The sequence below is a fragment of the Alexandromys fortis genome, unplaced genomic scaffold (genome assembly GCF_014885135.2).
Source record: "Alexandromys fortis isolate MF-2015 unplaced genomic scaffold, M_Fortis_MF-2015_v1.1 scaffold_435, whole genome shotgun sequence".
Lineage (NCBI taxonomy): Eukaryota > Metazoa > Chordata > Mammalia > Rodentia > Cricetidae > Alexandromys > Alexandromys fortis.
Genome location: NW_026068304.1, coordinates 30363 through 49243, shown reverse-complemented (window position 1 = coordinate 49243; position 18881 = coordinate 30363). Strand labels below are relative to the sequence as shown.

Below are 18881 nucleotides of genomic sequence, written 5' to 3'. Positions count from 1 at the left end.
TTTGATTTTAGCCATTCTGACAAGTGTAAGATGATATCTCAAAGTTGTTTTGATTTGCATTTCCCTGATCGCTAAGGAGGTTGAGCATGACCTTAAGTATCTTTTGGCCATTTGAACTTCTTCTGTTAAGAATTTATCCTAAAATAAACCTTTCATTATTGTGTATTACTATTTTTAAAATAATTCATAAAACTCTACATTTAATCTAATAATAAATGGTTAATAGATTTTCCATATATTTAATAAGTATTTGGAACTTTAATTTTCTTTTTATTTTTTTATTTTTTGAAAAATTACTGCCTCCTCCCCATTTCCCACTTCCCTCCCCTTCACTCCATTCCCCCTCCCTCTTGAGAATTGTGAGCAGTCCAGATTCCCTGCCCTGTGGGAAGTCCAAGGTCCTCCCACTTCTATCCAGGACCAGGAAGGTGAGCATTGAGCATATAATTTGTGATCCTAGAGAAGCTAAATAAGAAGGTGAACCCAAAGGAAAACATATAGTCACCCGCCTGGATATGTGAAGTAGATGAGATTGCCGGGCAAAAACTGGGAACTTGGGGTGAGGTGGCATGGGGCTAAAGGGAAATGGGGTGAGAAGTGTGAGAAGGGGAGATTGGGGGGAGCTTGGGGGAATGGGATGATTGGGATAAAGGAAGGGTGGACATGGGAGCAGAGAAATATATATTCTAATTAAGGGAGCCATCTTAGGGTTGGCAAGAGACTTGACTCTAGAGGGGCTCGCAGGTGTCCAGGGAGATGTCCCCAGCTAGTACCTTGAGCAACTGAGGAGAGGGAACCTGAAATGACCCTATCCTATAGGCATACTGATGAATATCTTGCATATCACCTTAAGAACCTTTATCTGGCAATGGATAGAGATAGAGACAGAGACCCAAATTGGAGCACCGGATTAAGCTCTTAAGACCCAAATGAGGAGCAGAAGGAGGGAGAACATGAGCAAGGAAGTCAGGTCCATGAGGGGTGCATCCACCCGCTGTGACAGTGGAACTGATCTATTGGGAGCTCACCAAGGCCAGCGGGACTGGGACTGAATAAGCATGGGATGAAACTGGACTCCCTGAACGTGGCGGACAATGAAGGCTGATGAGAAGCCAAGGACAATGGCACTAGGTTTCGATCCTAATACATGAACTGTCTGTGTGGGAGCCTAGCCTGTTTGGATTCCCACTAATATTTGATCTCTCCAAAATCAATACAAATTAAGTAAATGTTTCTCTAATACTAACACTGCATTCCAGATGCTATGAATCTAAGAAATGGAAGGATCTCCCATGCTCTTGGATGGGTAGGATCAACATAGTAAAAATGGCAATTCTACCCAGACACAAAAGACACCAAAAAAAACCTATTAATAGTGACCAAAATATGAAAATCTCAGTCTCAATCCAGAGCATCTTTTGTGGCTGAATTAATGAGTTACCCAAATGTGGTCAGGAGACAGTCCAGTAATGCTGACTCTCTGTCATGTTTTAGAACCCCCCGTGAATTTTCTTATTTTTAGTTTAAAAGTATAATTACTGTCATTTCACTATATGAAACAATGTAATACATATATAAATTTTTAGCTACATCTATCCCACATTATATTCTATTGTCTTTCCCCCTAGTTCTCTCCCCTTCTCTTTCCAAATAGTCACATTTATATTTTCACAAATTATATGTATTGTGTGTGTATGTGTGCTTAAGTCTAGACTCTACACAGAAAAGAAAATATAGTATTTTTGTCTTTCTGAATTTAATTTAATTTTTTAATAGTATAATCTCTAGTTCATCCATTTTCATTCAAATAAAGTATTTTTTATTCTTTATGGATGAATAAAACTCTATTGCACATATATACTACATTTTCTTTATTTATCAGTATAAAGGAATATATATGATTATGTATTTTGACTTATGAATAATGTATTAATAAACATGGATGTGAAAGAGTTTCTGTCATGCTAGTATTGAATAATTTGACTATATATCTGAGTATAGCTGAGCCATATGTTTTTGTGATGTTTATTCCCTCAATAACATTGTGAGGTAGGTCTATTTATATTATTACATATATTAAGGATATAAAGTTCAAAGAAGAAATATTATTTTCTTAAGATATCCAGATTGGCCTGGTCCAATGCTTATGGCATCCTTTTGAGCATCTATTTGAGCAGAAATAAATCAAGCAAGAAAGAAATGAAGGCTGTATATTAGTGAGAGGCCCAAGAGAGAAGCTACAAGACTGTGGAAGAATTAGAAGACAATCTCTTTTATATAACTTTCATGATAACCTATTTCCCAAGTTTGCCTAAAATTTTTTTCATGTCATTTATCTTAGTCTTTTTGTTTTTCATCTTATAACACTTCTGGTCTCTTGGGCTCCTGCTCAATAACATCCCAATGCATCAGAAGGAGGAGGGAGGAATCTGGACTAGAGTAGGGAGGTAGCATATGGACGAATCTTTCCTGGTTTGTCAGATCACGAAAAGGAGAGAAAGTGGAGTTCCCACAACAGCTCTGTTTGCTTTGTCACATCAATTCTTCATTTGCTTCCTAAATCCTCTTCTAGCTAACATGGACATCTTAGAAGGACTCTGACAAGTTAAGGACATAGGAAAAGGTAAATAGATTCTATTGTGTGCTAATTCCTCTATAAATGGTCAGCTCTTTTGTAATTCTTTGATTTCTACACAGAATAGTCATGTGATTATTCTTCTTTATACCTAATAAAACTACAAGTCTTGGTTATTTTGTCTACCTTTGCTACCTCTGTTGATGTTAATTTCTTATCTTTTGCATTAAAAGTTTGTTATCATTTATTCATATTATGCTTACCTTCTCTACAGTCTTATGATCTGTTTATTTTCCATATTCTAGAAATCATCATATCATCTTCTACATTGACATTGTTCCAACAAAGTAAGTTCACTCTATCTTCATAGCACACCTTTAATCCTAGAGAAGGTTTATTCTTCCTGCACTAAATCTAACTTTGAGATTTTCAATTGTATTTTTTTTATTCTTGAGGATTTCATACAGGTATACAACAAAATATAATCTGATCGACCTCCATTTTTTCCTTCAGTTCCCTCATGTGCCCCCCTCCAGAACTTCACATCAGTTTTTCTTTTTGATATCTGCTAAATCCAATTGGTGATATGCATGCATGAATGTGAGGCAACCCACTGGTGCATGGGAGACACACTAGTGGGAATGTTTGCTTTGAGCCTCTCAGACCTACAAACAGCATAGATTTCTAAAGATGTAAATTTTCTCAAAGATCTAGTTACAGTCTCTGAAGATGACATTTCTATACAAATTCTTCATATATTCCTCTCGTGCTGTATTCCATCCCTTCAACAATCTCTTTATCTGTTTTGTTCATGTTATATTTTCCTTTATTTTCTGTCCAGAAGTTATATTATCTGTATTAATTATTAACTAAATAAATACGGTCAGAAGGTGAACCAGACACATCAAGGCCTAATTTCTGAATGCAGAATATGACATCTTTGGAAGAATGATAATTAAGGGATGAATTGTGAATGATAAAGATTACTTGGGAGAGCTCAGGTGTTTTTGACAGAGAAAAGTGTATGTGCCAAGTCACAAAGTGGAATAACACCATGACAGGCATAGGAAAAGAAGGCAGCGATGGATGACTAGACTATGGTAGAAAAGTGAGAAGATAATGCACATTGAAGCTGCATTGGAGAATTTTGAATGTGTTTTCATAAGATGGATGGTCTTGTGGATAGTGATATCTGCATTAATATAACTCTATAAACAATCTGACGCTAAAAGGTCTGGTGTTTATGGGATGAACAGAGAACAAGTAAGAAGCTATGACATCAAGAAATGAAACAGACTCTATATGAGTAATGAGGAAGAAGGTAGTAGAACCAGGACAGGAGATAAGGTGCAGCCATGAGAGATAACTGAGTAAGTAACTTAGATAGTTCTTGAGTTAGCTATGATGGGATGTAGGGTAATAGGAAGATGAGTAAAAAAACAATCTAGGAAGTGTCCAGATTCTGGATTAGGTAATATGCTACTCATTGTCATAAAAAGGTATAGAAATGCTTAATTCTTCTCTATACATATGCTTAATATATTCAATAATATCTGGAGAATTACATCTATTTTTGATGTACCAGTGAGGATACATGAGCCACTCCAGATATATAGCTCCTTTTTTAACATTCACCTGAACAATAGTAGTGATGGTACGTACAGGTTTTAGTGGAAGAAATAATGAGAGGCACATTACCAGTCCTATGAGGGGGATAGGAAAGAAACAAGGATGGATAGTGTTTAGACATGCATAGATAGATATAGAAATGCTTCCTGAACAAATATTGAGTCAGTTGTGCTGATGGAGACTGAAGCAGGATCAGAACAGTGCAGGGAGACAAAGAATTGCACTTCAAAAATATACTGAAGAAAATACCACAACAAGATGTAATGTTTTGGTGAAAGCAGTGGAAAATGACAAAATAGCTTTATGTTTTCTTAAAGTGCCTTAATGTTATTGTGGATGAAACTTAAATAAAAAAGAAAAATATGAATATTAGGGGATAGATCCTAAGTATAGAAAATTTGTAGTTCATATATAAAAAATTTCTTTTTCAGATTTTAAAATATGAAGGTAGACAATATTATATGTTGAAGATGAAGGTCTGAGACCAAAGGTGTCAAAAGAATGATGAGTGCCTTATAAGGAAGATATGAAGGTAGATGGTCGTGGTTAAGTGCATGAGGAACAGTTGTAGTGGTTAACTTTCCATTTAAGAATGTAGCATATCAGTAGAGAGATGTCAAATATCTAACGACTGATAACCTAGCACAAAAAGAGAAACACAGATCTAATATCCTTAGCAGGTTATTAGAGTTTGCTTTGTGAATTCATTCTTCCCCTGCCAATTCATAGGTCCAGGTAATAGAAGACAGGGAAGAAACTTCTGGGCAGAAAACACCCAGATATACAGCAGACTATGCTTTATTTGCCACTGTGATCTCTGTCTACTTTTCTGATGCTATGACCCTAAAAGACACTGACTGAAAAAAATTCTTTATTCATATGAATTCATGTGGGAATGCCAACTTTGTTCACATTTCAGATTCAGAAAAAGCTTGAGGATTTTAAAGGGAAAATTCTGGCTTTGTTATCAAGATAGAAAAAGAGGCTTCTCTGAGTGTTTGTTTCCTTGACCTTGATGCTAAAGGAATGGCATTACTCTGGGAAAGAACCAACCAAACTTTCAAAACTAGACTATTCAAATATAGACTTTTCAGCCCCCAGGTCAGCCAGGACCTACTTCATGTCCTGATGTCTAGGTGAGTTCTAGGCTTTCTTCATAAGTGTTATATTCTGTGGGACTTGAGTGGATAGTTGCTGTAACCCTTTGATTTCTGCCTTAGTCTCAATTCTTTACATGAAAAGTTTGAATTCCTAGCTGAATTCACAGATTCTCTCTCTCAATTGTTAACCTGGAATGCATGTCACCTGAATATTTCACAGTTTCTAAAGTTCCAAACTTCTTGTTCCACTTTTTAAAATCTGTGCAATATTTTGGTTCAAAAATTTCTTCCTATTTAATTTTATATATATGAGTGTTTTGACTGCATCTGTGTCTATGTATAAATAGAGTGTGCCTGGTACCCATGGAAGTGGGGAAAGGGCACTGAATTCTGTGAATCTGGAGTTACAGATAATTGTGGGCTGCCATGTGGGTGCTGGTAACTGAACTTGGTTCTTTGGAAGAGGAGCCAGTGCTCCCAACAAGAGTCATCTTTTCAGCCCCATCCTTAATATTGTTATATCTCAGTTTCCTTCGATTAAGTAGGATTATTAGTGATAACACCTCAGAATTGTTCTGAAGAGTCAGTGGTACTACAAATATTTTAAAATAATGCCTCCATTGTTAATATACAGTAGATATGCAATTGTGTTGTAATATGGTTGCTATTTATTTACTGTTTAATTTATTTTCTCAAAAGGGAGCTTGTGATAAATTCTCACTTTAGGGAAGCCTAAAAATCCTACTACTTTTTGTTTAAGGTATTTCTTTAATTACTTCATGAAAACACATCGCCTCTATGTTTTCACCATCAACATTTATGGCTTTGATTTCTTCTTTGTGCTTTTGTACAGGACTAAAAGACACACATTGGGAATATTGTCTTTTTCAAACCTTCTATCTCTCAGAAAATGCTTCCTAAAGGGCCAGAACCATCTTTCAGTGTCTGCAAAACATGATCATTTATTTTTCTGTGTTTTCTTGTTCATCACTCAGCTCAGTGAACAGCTGCTATTAACTGAGTGTACTACGTGCTTTGCAGGCTATCAGAGTGAATTCTCCAATCTAGATTCTTGCGGATGCTTTCATAAGACACTTTCTTCATCTCTTGAAGAGCAGTGAACAAGACTGAAAGCATGGAGCGAAGGAACCACAGTGGGCGAGTGAGTGAATTTGTGTTGCTGGGTTTCCCAGCTCCTGCGCCACTGCGGGCACTACTGTTTTTCTTTTCTCTGCTGGCCTATGTGTTGGTGCTGACTGAAAATGCACTCATCATTACAGCAATTAGAAATCACCCCACGCTCCACAAACCTATGTATTTTTTCTTGGCTAATATGTCATTCCTGGAGATTTGGTATGTTACTGTTACAATTCCTAAGATGCTTGCTGGCTTCATTGGTTCTGATCAGAACCATGGACAGCTGATTTCCTTTGAGGGTTGCATGACACAGCTCTACTTTTTCCTGGGCTTGGGTTGCACTGAATGTGTTCTTCTTGCTGTCATGGCCTATGATCGCTATGTGGCTATCTGTCATCCCCTCCATTACCCCGTCATTGTCAGTAGCCGGCTATGTGTGCAGATGGCAGCTGGATCCTGGGCTGGAGGTTTTGGCATCTCCATGGTCAAAGTTTTCCTCATTTCTCGCCTTTCTTATTGTGGCCCCAACACCATCAACCACTTTTTCTGTGACGTTTCTCCATTGCTTAACCTCTCATGCACTGACATGTCCACAGCAGAACTTACAGATTTTATCCTGGCCATTTTTATTCTGCTGGGGCCACTCTCTGTCACTGGAGCCTCCTACATGGCCATCACTGGCGCTGTGATGCGCATCCCTTCAGCTGCTGGCCGCCATAAAGCCTTTTCGACCTGTGCCTCCCATCTTACTGTTGTGATTATCTTCTATGCAGCCAGTATCTTTATCTATGCCAGGCCTAAGGCACTCTCAGCTTTTGATACCAACAAGCTGGTCTCTGTACTCTATGCAGTCATTGTACCATTACTCAATCCCATCATATACTGCTTGCGCAACCAAGAGGTCAAAAGAGCCTTGCGTCGCACTCTGCATCTGTACCAGGGTCAGGATACTAATGCCAAGAAATCTGGCAGAGATGGTTAGGGAGTTGATAAGTATGGTAAAACTTGGTTTGATTTCTTTCTTTCTTTCTTTCTTTCTTTCTTTCTTTCTTTCTTTCTTCCTTCCTTCCTTCCTTCCTTCCTTTCTTTCTTTCTTTCTTTCTTCTCTCTCTGCCCCCTCTCTTTCTTTTTCTCTGTCTTCCTTTCTTCCCTCCTCCCTCCCTCCAGCCTCTCTGTCTGTCTGTCTGTCTGTCTGTCTGTCTGTCTGTCTGTCTTTCTCTTGAAGTCTAAGTTAGGAGGATTAAGTTAGAAGTCAGAGTTTCTAGTTTCTACAACTAGTCCAAAAAAGAGGCATAGATTTCAAGTCAGAAGATGGATTTCTGCTGGAAAGGGCCCTAGTTTACGGGGTAAGATCTGGAACAGTATTGTTTAGACAGTTGCAGGTCACACAAATCAAATGCATTAAAGGAAGCATGGGTTACAAGAAGGAAAAGACACAAGCCAATAACTAGTCTGTGAAATAGCTGAAGCCCAGAAGGTGGACATTCTATTGTGGGTTTCCAAGAAAGGAGATAAGAAATCAAGACCTTTAGACAGATTTTAATGTATTCTGGGTTGTCACTGAACTTTTTATGTAAGGAAAAGAGCTTGAGAACTGACAAGCCTCCTGCCTCCATCTCTGAAATTCTGGGACTTTAGTTATGTGCCTTTGTGGGGAATGGGCCAAGATTTTGTGTTTGTTACTCAATTAGTCTACAAACTGATCTTCATCACTAAACCATATTGTGAATTTTTGTGCTGGTGTTTTATTATCTCTTGGACCATAGAGGTTTCTGGTTTCATTTCCAAATATCCTGAGGTCATTGAATTAGTGACTTTTTATTTTCAGGCTGCATTTTAAGAAGACCAGCAGGGATAGGGTTGTAGGTTAGTGAGAGGTATTTCCTACCACCTGTGAGACTGCGACCAGTTCCAGGATTATGAGGAAACAACAGTGAAGCCATTGAGATTGTTACATGTACTCCTCAGTGAATATGACTACAGGGCAATGAAGAGGATGAGGAAGAAGGTATAGAGGAAGAGGAGACAGGAAGTTCTAGGTTCAGACTTCCTCACCAAATTCCAGTTAGTTGCAGATAAGTGGAATGATCTTGATCCTTAGGTACTGACAAAGCTTTCCTAGGATTCTTCACTTCTCCAAATGTCTGTCTTAGTATATGTTATTTTAGAATTCCATACGTTTCCATAAAACATGCACATAATTTAAATATGTTTATTTTAAAGAACTGAACTTAACCTTTTAATATAAAGAATGAATAAATAAATAGTGTAATATATGTTTTCTTTCTAACTGTAGCTTGGCTCTCATCACCAATTTTTCCTCAGTAATGGTTCCTTCATATTCTCCCATGTCTCTGGTAACCACCATTTTATTCTCAATTTCTATGAGATTACCTTTTTCAGAGTTCACATATGAGTAACATCATAGTACGAACATTTGAATAACACTGGGGAAAAGAATATGTCCATAAAAGTACACACACACATACTTTGAGATATTACAGAACAAACACACATTAGTGTACCACATAGTTCTCTCTCTATATATAATTATTGCCAATTAAAACAGAGAAATAATAGAAAAGAAAAAAACTCTGTTATAATATTATATTAAGATATACATAAACAAATTAATGTACTGTTTTATGAACCTCATTGATATCCTTTTAGAGGATTTTGTAAATTGGCATCACATCAACTTGCACACAGGAATAAATAACAGAAAAAGGCCATACCCATAGGCAGAGCTATAGTTTATCTATGATACAGACAGAGATTCAGTTTTCCTGTCCAGGTACCCTGGACACATATGGTCTTGGCAGTGCACAGAGCTTGCCTAGAGTCAGGGCAAATGGATAAGTTAGCCTTCTGTGAAGACAAAGTTGTCTTCACCTAAGTCAACATTCGGTGAACGTGAGATACCGTTTCCAGTCTTATTGTGTCAGTGCTACAGTAATTTCCATGCGGTATAAACAAGTACTAAATCTTGACTTCAGAGAATGTAAAAACCCATTCACAGGGGCTCCCTCTAGAATAAATGTGTGAAGACTTTCCCATTCTTTAAAATGGTAATTTGACTATATGACTGTGGTGAGTGACTAGAGAGACCAAGTTAAATAAGGTAGGTATGAAGAAAGCTCCATAGAAAACAAGGAGCTTTGTAAAATGTCAATAGGTATCCTCTCTCTCTCTCCCTCTCCCTCTCCCTCTCCCTCTCCCTCTCTCTTTCTCTCTTTCTCTCTCTTTCTCTCTCTCTCTCTCTCTCTCTTTCTCTCTTTCTCTCTCTTTCTCTTTCTCTTTCTCTCTCTCTCTCTCTCTCTCTCTCTCTCTCTCTCTCTCTCTGTGATTCTGAAGGAAATTAATAGAATAATAGAACTTCAGTGCACAGTATACCTTTACTCATGTTTGGAGCAATTTGGACTGGTGTAGGATGTTCAGAGCATTTGACAACGACATAAAAGATACGTTTCTTGTTCTAGAAAACATTCTATTCAGCTGTGCTGTCTCTTGGGGACAAGTTCTACAGAGCATAAAAGCATTTTTTTAGTATAATAATACAATTATTTTCATAGTATAGAGATATGCAGGCTCAGTGTTCTTTATTCTGAAAATATAGCAAAAATAGAGATAATTCTGCATTACCCAAAGGCTCAATATAGAGCTTACTAAGAAGAAAGAACATTAGTAGCAAGCAGATTGGAGAAGTACTTAAATAAAAAAGTATGCCTGAATATATGAGAATTGATTAGCCTGAAGATGGGTAAGAGGTCCTACATGATGTGAACTTAAGAGCTCTTCAGTGAAGGGCAGAGTTTACTTTTAATTTCTCAGACATTGGAAATACGTTTACTAGTTACTCTTAAGTATCTGAAGATCAGAGTCTTGTGATTTGCAACTGTAAGGTCTCAGACCTGGGACAAATGGCTAACTAAGGTGTTTTTCAACACATCAAACCCTGGCTTCCAGGTTCTCCCAGCATCCCTTAGTTTCTACCTGTTTACAGGTTTCTGACTCGCATATTCCATGCCCTACCCTAAACTCTCTGGACTGGGCTGCCCTTTTCCCATCTGTTCTACTTCATAACCAGTAAGCACATGAAAATTAACTAAATATGGGCTCACAGTCATGTATCTCTTGAACCTTTAAAACCCACAGGAAATAGGTCACAGTTAAGGAGAGAGTTCTGAGTCTCTAGTGGCAGGAGGTACATATCTATTAGATTGTACACATTGGAGACATCCAGAGCTTGCATTCTTAGGATTCTTTTACAGCAAATGTATTTCCAAGGTCTACTGTCACGTCTTTTAATTCCAATAAGATTATTGCAGCTCTGAATCCCTCACAACTAAGGTGCTGAATCCTTTAATCTACTGCCTAAAGAACCAGAAAACGAAAAATGCTATCAAGAAGACCTTGGGAAGTGGCCAGTGTTTTCTGCTCAACTGATCACCCTTCCTTGAGAAGGACACAGTACACCATGCACAGTGTATCATGACAGCAACTGTAGACCTGCTTGTTATTAGTAGTTTTTTACATCCACAAATTCCTAAAGAAATCATGGAAGAAAAGTAAATAAAATGGAAACCTAAACTCAACAGGGAAGGAAGAAACTACTCATTGCTATTACTGTAAACTTTTATTTTCTGCTTTAGACATTTAAGTAACTTATAAATGATACAATGATTCAATACGTAGAATGTTTGCCACAGATTAATTACAAATAATTATATGTCTAGAGTTTTTTAATATTTGTAAGATGTCAAAATAAACTTATTCCCTAAAAAGTATCATTTTCCACTGTCTTTGAATAAATTTCAAAATTCTTAATTTTCCTTTCAAGTTTCTAAGTATGATCACTGATCCCATTTGTAATTTCACATCATTCACATGGTGAAACTGTATGAATGAATCTCATGTTGATGTTAATGCTATTTTTTAAATCTTAAATTTATGATCTGATATTTTTTATTATATACTACCATTTCATAGTGAGGAGACTCAGGAACCAAAACCCAAGTCTACCTGGATAAAGAATATCTAAAATTGTAACTCATTTTCAGTTATGGAAACATCTTAATTTTATTCATTAAAATACTTATAGGATAAAAATTTATCAATTAATTATGACTAAAATCTAGTAAAATGCTAGTTAATAATAAATATTAGTTTTAGTTTCTTGTCTTTTTATTTTTATTCTAAATTTACTTACTTTATTTTATGTATGTAGATGTTTTCCTGTATATATACATACATACATACATATGTGTAGCATGTGTATGCCTGGTTCCTGTAAAGTTCAAAGGAGGTCATCAGTTCTTCTGGAACTGGAGTTTTGGATGGCATCAACTTTCATGTGAGTGCTGTGTACTGAACACAGGTGAAAACAGATGAGTCATCTCCAACTTCAGGTCCTGTTTTTCAACAAGTTTTGATGCCACTGAAACTGGTTTTAAAGGGAACTGAAACTAAATGAGGAACGTATGAGAACTTTATTATATTTGAAACTTTTCTATAAATCTAAAATAAATCACAGTTAAAATGTATATTTTAAAAAGAAATGTACTGAGAATATTAGTGTAGACTGGCCATCATGTACTTATTAGTTGGGATGAATTGTTTCTTCTTGCTTTCTAAGTTTCCACTGAGAAATCAGCCATTGTTCTGATGGGTTCTCCTTCATTTGATTTGTGTCTTTCCTCTTGCAGCTCTTGGCACACCTTTATATTTACTTTTTATCTATGATAGGCCATGAGAATTTTCTTGTCTTGTCTGTTGTGTGTTTCTTGTGCTGTGCTATTTACTAATAGTCTATTTATACTAAACTATTTAATAGAATTAGAGCTGATTCCTATGGCTAATGAGGATATGTTGTCAATTCCTTTTTGATTACAGTAGAGTATATGGGAAACACATTAGTCTTTTGTGGAAAAAATTTCAGTAATGCATATATTTTCTTTATCTACAAGTCTAAATGATATCCATTGTGCCACAGAGCCAGGTAATGCATACATTTAAAAATAGCTGATTAAGAAAAGAGACTTAAACTAAATAAAAATTGTACACAGTCACTACTTTATATATATTTTTAACCCTTACATATTACCTACTCTTGAAATCTCTTCTAGATACTAGCATATGGGAGTGGATGGCCTCATGCAACACTGAGAACAAGGGTCTGTGAGGATGAACTCATCATTTTCTTTTAGAATCATTCCTTAGGACAAAATTTCCTTCTCTGAGTTTTATGCCCCACAGTCTCAGTTAGTAAAGTCATGTGATCCCAGCCTCTTGAGAATTAATACCAACTCACCACATATCCGTAGACAAAGGATATGAATAAAGGAGGAAGAAAGACAGGCTAGGCCCACTTTTCACCACGCTCTTACTAACATAACCTAGATTCTCAGGTATTTGGACATCTTCATGCTCCTTTCTCTAGGCACCGTACACTGTTCCTATCAGGAGCTTTTGACTCTAGGTTGCATCTTTTGGGCCGTCATTCTTATAAAACGTCCAACATTGAATTTAGATTTTTGGATTATTTGGGGTCATAACTCATAGCTGAGGTTTACAGATCACCAGGCTATGGCGTCTGACAGGCAGAAGGAGTTGACACTTCCTCCTTAGCACACAGAATGTATGTTACAAAGACCCATTCAGTCACTGATTGTGTTTGAGAGTTAAGGCAATGGGCATGGCTTTCTCTTTAGAGGTAAATTTATTTGGTCATTTCTTGTATATTCTAATCTTTTCATAGTCTTTCCTGTGCTTCCGTTAAACAAAACTTTTCTCAGTTCATTCCTGCTGATCAAATTCTGGCCAAACTTCATGTCTCAGCACAGAAAGTAGTTAACATTTCTGTAGTCAACCCAAAGAAGTTTGAAAGCTGTTTTTCTGTTGTTTTGAAATTTTATTTTTAAGTATTCTTAGTTGACTCTGCCTTTCTAGCTTCAGTGAGCCATGGTTGACAAGTAAAAACTATTTATTTAGGCTGTATACTATGATTTAGAATTTGCATACATTGTGAAATGATGACCCAAATAAAGCTAATTAACATATTTATCACCTTACTTGTGCTTTTTTGTGTGCCTCATTCATTGACAATTTTAACTATACACTTAATTATAAACAGCAGTCAACATATTATACATTCAATTTTCAGAAATTATTCATCTTAGGACTGAAAATAAATCCATCCTGGGGCTAATATTTCCTTTTCCTTTCTAATGTCCCCAAGACTAACAATCACCATTCTATTTTCTGTTAGTGAATGCAAATTTTAATAATTCTGGTTTATCTTATTAAATGGCCCTCTGGTTAATCTATGTTGCTGTGAATAATTGAATATCCTTATTTTGAAAAGAGCAAATAATACTGAAGTTGGAGGCTTGACTCAGTGCTTAGGAGTGCTTGTTGTTCTATAAAGAATCAAGGTTTAGGTCCCAGCACGCACAGGACACTTATAATACTCTGTAATTCTAGTTTTAAGGAATCCAGTGTTCCTATCTGGCCTCTAGCGGTACCAGGTATGCTTGTATATATGCATATATACATATACACATGGAGGCAAAATACTTCTATACATAAACAATAGAATAAACAAATCTAAATAGTAGAGAATGTTTATTGCACAGATAAACCACATTCCTTTTAATCTGATCATTTTTGCTTACTTTCACTGATCTTTTATTAAAATTATATATTTTCTTGTTTTTTATTTAATTTATATCTGCTTTAGTTTTTTATTTATATTTTTCTACTGATTTAAATTTAGGCTATTCTATTCTTTCTAGTTTTTTGACATGCTGGTGTAAGTTTTTGTGATTTTATTCATATCACACTAATAAGTACAAATAAATTTGATTCAATATTAAACAGAATTTGAAAAGTAGACAGAAGTTCAGCTTCCCAGGTTCTTTGCAGAGCACTACAAGTTTACCCAGAGCCAGAAAAAGGAGATCTAAGTTGGTCCTTGGGGAGAGAGCACAAGAGAAAAAAAGAGAAAAGTAAGTGCTGAATATATATCTGGTCTCTTCTTGTCTTGCAGTTGCTGTCACTACCATGCAGACCAAGTACCCGTCTGCTCTCACAGGAGTATAAGATTCCACAGACTAACTCTCTTTCTCAAAATCAGTGTAGATGTCTGAAGAGATTTTCATTCTCAGAGTAAAGAAGGGCAGACAATGGTTAGTGGTTGGTGACAACAAGAGACGTTGTTGGACCCAGAAGAAGGTTTCCAGAAAGGTGAGGAGAGTCTCAGTGATTACAAGCTGTATTCTTTTTTTTTATGGTGAAAAAGTGTATTTTAGAATTAGCCGGCTGGGCTCAGTTTAGATGATTCCGATCTTATTGGCAACATCCAGAGCATCATAATCAGGAGCCAACCGAACATACGCCTTCTTCTCTCCGTCGGGCCTTATGTTCTTTAAGAAGAGAAAAAATATTCGAGGGATACAAAATGGATAACAAAGAGTCAGCAGATGCTTACTTAAAGTTGGGGCAATTGTGACAAATGTGCACTGAAAATTCATTTCTTATTCCAGAAGAGCTCAGTGAGTGTTGATGCTCATTAGAACAAGCATAATTCAGGAGTGTAAAGAAGAATCACAAAGCAGAACAAAAGGGCATTCTTCTTTAGGATACCATGAAAGATCAGAGCTTAGAAAGTCTTTGCTTCTAAACAAGGATCACACCCTTTAGGCTTTATACTAGATCATAAGTTATGAAGAAGGAATTGGATGTGCTGAAATAATGAAAACAATTCATTAAAAATTATGTTAGAGAAAAGACATGAATGATCTATAATTCAGAGATATTTTTATGGATGCTCTGATTCAATTTTCTAACAAACCTTGATTTTTTTTATTCCATGAACTCTAACAGGAAAAGTGAACAAAGAAAGAGAAGAGTAACTGCTTGTGTCTATGAATACATGAGTGGAAACATGCACATGTTTATGACTGAGTAAGTATCCATGGGTCAGTGTAACTCAATGGTAGTCACTACTAATAGGAGATGCCTATGAATTGATTCTATGTTAAGTGGCTCCTATACACTGTTTTATTCAATTCTCACATCTCAGATGAGGTTGACATGTGCTTTTGTTACTTTTCACTTTATAGGACAGGAAATGGAGGGCATATTTGTTCAATGATGTAGAACACAACTACCAAGTATTGTAAAGAAGACTGAAACCTTGCCCTGACTGTAAAATCCATGATCTTAAATTGCAGGTAGTGGTGAGTATGAGGTAATTGTGTGGCTCATGACAGAAGCGCAGGTTGTTACAGAGGGAATGAGTTAACTTCAGATGTCTTCTCTGAGCTCTTTATCTTAATGCAAGGTCACTTGTTGAGCCTCGAGTGGGCCTCTCTGGTAGTCTGGCTAGCCAGCTTACTCCAGCTAGTCTCTTTCTTTTATTCCAGCACGTGGGGATTACAGACAGGTCTCCATGCACACCAACCACTTAATAGGGTGTTGGAGATGTGAATTCAGGTCCTCCCAGTGATTCCAGACAGGTCACCATGCACACCAACGATTTACAAGAGTGTCGGGGATCTGAATTCAGGCCCTCAAAATTGATGACAAGGGCAGCATCCACTGACTCATCTTTGTAGCTTCTTGACATAGTTCTTATAGATGTCTCTTTCCTAAGTGGACATTTCCAATAGTTACTATGATATAAAAATTTCCATAGACTCCAATTGAAGAAATTGTGGGTCAAAGAAGTAGCTAAAATATCACTAAATCTAAACTTTTTGAGGATTTTCTGATTGAATGCTTATATCCATCATTCTACTTCAGGAATGAATGAAAGCTTGTTCAGTAATTTCCTAGTTGAACAGAAATAGAATTGATGTGGAGGGGGCAATGTGACTATCTTCTTTAACACAGGTCTAGGAATGGTGCTAGCATTCCATCCACTGTCTGTAGGGAAAAGTATTAGGGTAGAAGTGATTTTTTTCAAACAAAAATTCTTTATTCTGATTCTTTAAAAGATTTCTTTAAAATAGAGAAAACTCACAAAGTAAATTAATCAAAACAAGGTCCACTTTGATTATTATCAGTTTTTTTGAAAGACGAAGACACATGGGTCATTCTATACAGCTACAGTGTTGGATTCTGTGAGTCTGCAGGAACTTTTTAGAGTCAATAGAATAACCTTCCAATTATATGTTCCAATTATGTTCCATCACATATGAAATAAACTGTAATTTACTATAAAATACATATGTGACTATGTTCTTCACATTTCTATTAATTTTGAAGAGTGCAAAATGTATGCAGAGACAGCTTAGATTTTTATTAATTAATTTATGTTTTGAGAATTTCATATATGAGAATTTTATGTACATAATTTTCACCCCTCACTACTCCCGCCCACAAAGCCTAAAGAGTGCATTAGTGTGGCATGCATGCACATGTACTCAGGGCTGACCACTTGGGATCTGATAATCTATCAGAGTGTCATCAATGGAGAAAATAGTTCCTGCCTCTCAGCACCCATTGATTGTCTGAATGCCTTCATGTAGGTTTGAGACCTTGTGAAGTTTTCCTCATCTGCATTGGCATGCCAACTTGTCTTCTTTAGGGAATCCTATTTGTTGAAATTTAATGAGAAACATTTCCTATCACATCTAGGAGACATTAGCAGCAGAAGGCTTCATCATCTAGCTAGCTCTTACAATCTTTCTTCCCTTCTTCTGTGATGTTTTCTAGGATTTAGGTGTAGAGGCTGCAATATATATGTATAACTGGGATTGGATACTACACAACCACTTTCTTTTGTGTTTTGAACAATTATGGATTTCTGTAATAGCTTCTGTCTGCTGAAAAAGGAACTTTGCTGAGCTATGAGAGCCGGTCAGGTATATAAGCAACAATGACCCCAGTCATATCTGAAAGTAGGGGGAAACTCAGGGACAGACAAGATTCTTCCAAGGTCTGTTAGTATATGGGGAATGGCAAAAGTGAACTTTTGATTCTGGAAAAATTTTCAAAAAAATATTTTGATGGAAATTATTTTATCACATTGAAGAAGAAAGTATTAATATAAATTTTATTATGAATCTTATTCACAAGAAGAGCTAATTACTAACTCAGTTTTTGTCTGCTGCCCCAGATATTGACCTTATTTGTGGTGCTACCACAGAAGACTTCAACATCTCCCATGACCTTTGATCATGCTGGACATGAATATTACTCTGGTCAGTGAGTTCATCCTGGTGGGCTTCCCTACAGCCCCTTGGCTACAGGTTCTTCTATTCTTCCTTTTCCTTGTTGTCTATATGTTGATTATAGCAGAGAATCTTGTAATTATATTTACTGTCTGGGCAACTGGCTCCCTCCATAAGCCTATGTACTATTTTCTAAGTAGCATGTCCTTTCTAGAGATATGGTATGTCTCTGTCACAGTCCCGAAGATGCTAGATGGATTCCTCCTGCAGAGACGGCACATCTCCTTCACGGGCTGCATGACCCAGCTCTACTTCTTCATCTCACTTGCCTGCACAGAGTGTGTGCTCCTGGCAGCTATGGCCTATGACCGCTATGTGGCCATCTGCCACCCTCTCCGATATCCAGTCATTATGACCACAGTTTACTGTATACAGCTGATGGCCCTTTCCTATTTTAGTGGCTTCATGGTCTCTGTTGTCAAGGTTTATTTTATTTCACATGTTGCTTTCTGTGGCTCTAATGTCATGAACCACTTTTTCTGTGATATTTCACCAATCCTTAAATTGGCTTGCAAAGACATGTCCACAGCTGAGTTAGTAGACTTTGCTTTGGCCATTGTCATCCTTGTCTTCCCACTTATTACAACTGTGCTCTCCTATATCTACATAGTGTCCACCATTCTGCGCATACCCTCTACCCAGGGAAGAAAGAAAGCCTTCTCTACCTGTGCCTCTCACCTCACTGTGGTTATAATTTATTACACAGCCATGATTTTCATGTATGTCAGACCCAGAGCTATTGCATCTTTTAATTCCAACAAGCTCATCTCTGCTGTGTATGCAGTCCTTACACCCATGCTGAATCCTTTCATCTACTGCCTAAGGAATCAGGAAGTCAAGAATGCTATCAAGAAGACCTTGGGAGGTGGTCAGTGCTTCATGCTTAGCTGATCTTAAAAAAGACTGCTTTTGTAATTTATGAAAATTATCATGGTCCTTTTATTAACAATTTCACTTCAACTTGGATTTGTAAAGAAATCATAGTAAGGCAAAAATAGATAAATAAATAAGGACCAAATCTTTATTTTTAATATTATTTAATAATTTAATTATTCAATAATTTAAAGATGCTATAACTGGATAGTTATAGTGTCTTGAACTATTTTATCCTAATTGACATATAACATATAGGGGCTGTTGCTAGTATTTTACTCAAAATGAGCTATTTGATTCACAGAGCACTTTATGGTCACCTGGCTGATG

At 36.7% G+C, this 18881-nt stretch overlaps 2 protein-coding genes across 2 annotated transcripts; both read left to right on the top strand.

The window, feature by feature from the left end:
• The first annotated feature begins 6439 nt into the window (after positions 1 to 6439).
• Positions 6440 to 7423, top strand: LOC126495047 (olfactory receptor 226). The gene has a single exon (XM_050132655.1). The coding sequence runs from the start codon at positions 6440 to 6442 to the stop codon at positions 7421 to 7423; it is 984 nt and encodes a 327-aa protein (XP_049988612.1).
• A 10201-nt stretch (positions 7424 to 17624) lies between these two features.
• LOC126495055 (olfactory receptor 6-like) lies at positions 17625 to 18569 on the top strand. The gene has a single exon (XM_050132663.1). The coding sequence runs from the start codon at positions 17625 to 17627 to the stop codon at positions 18567 to 18569; it is 945 nt and encodes a 314-aa protein (XP_049988620.1).
• The last annotated feature ends 312 nt before the right edge of the window (positions 18570 to 18881 follow it).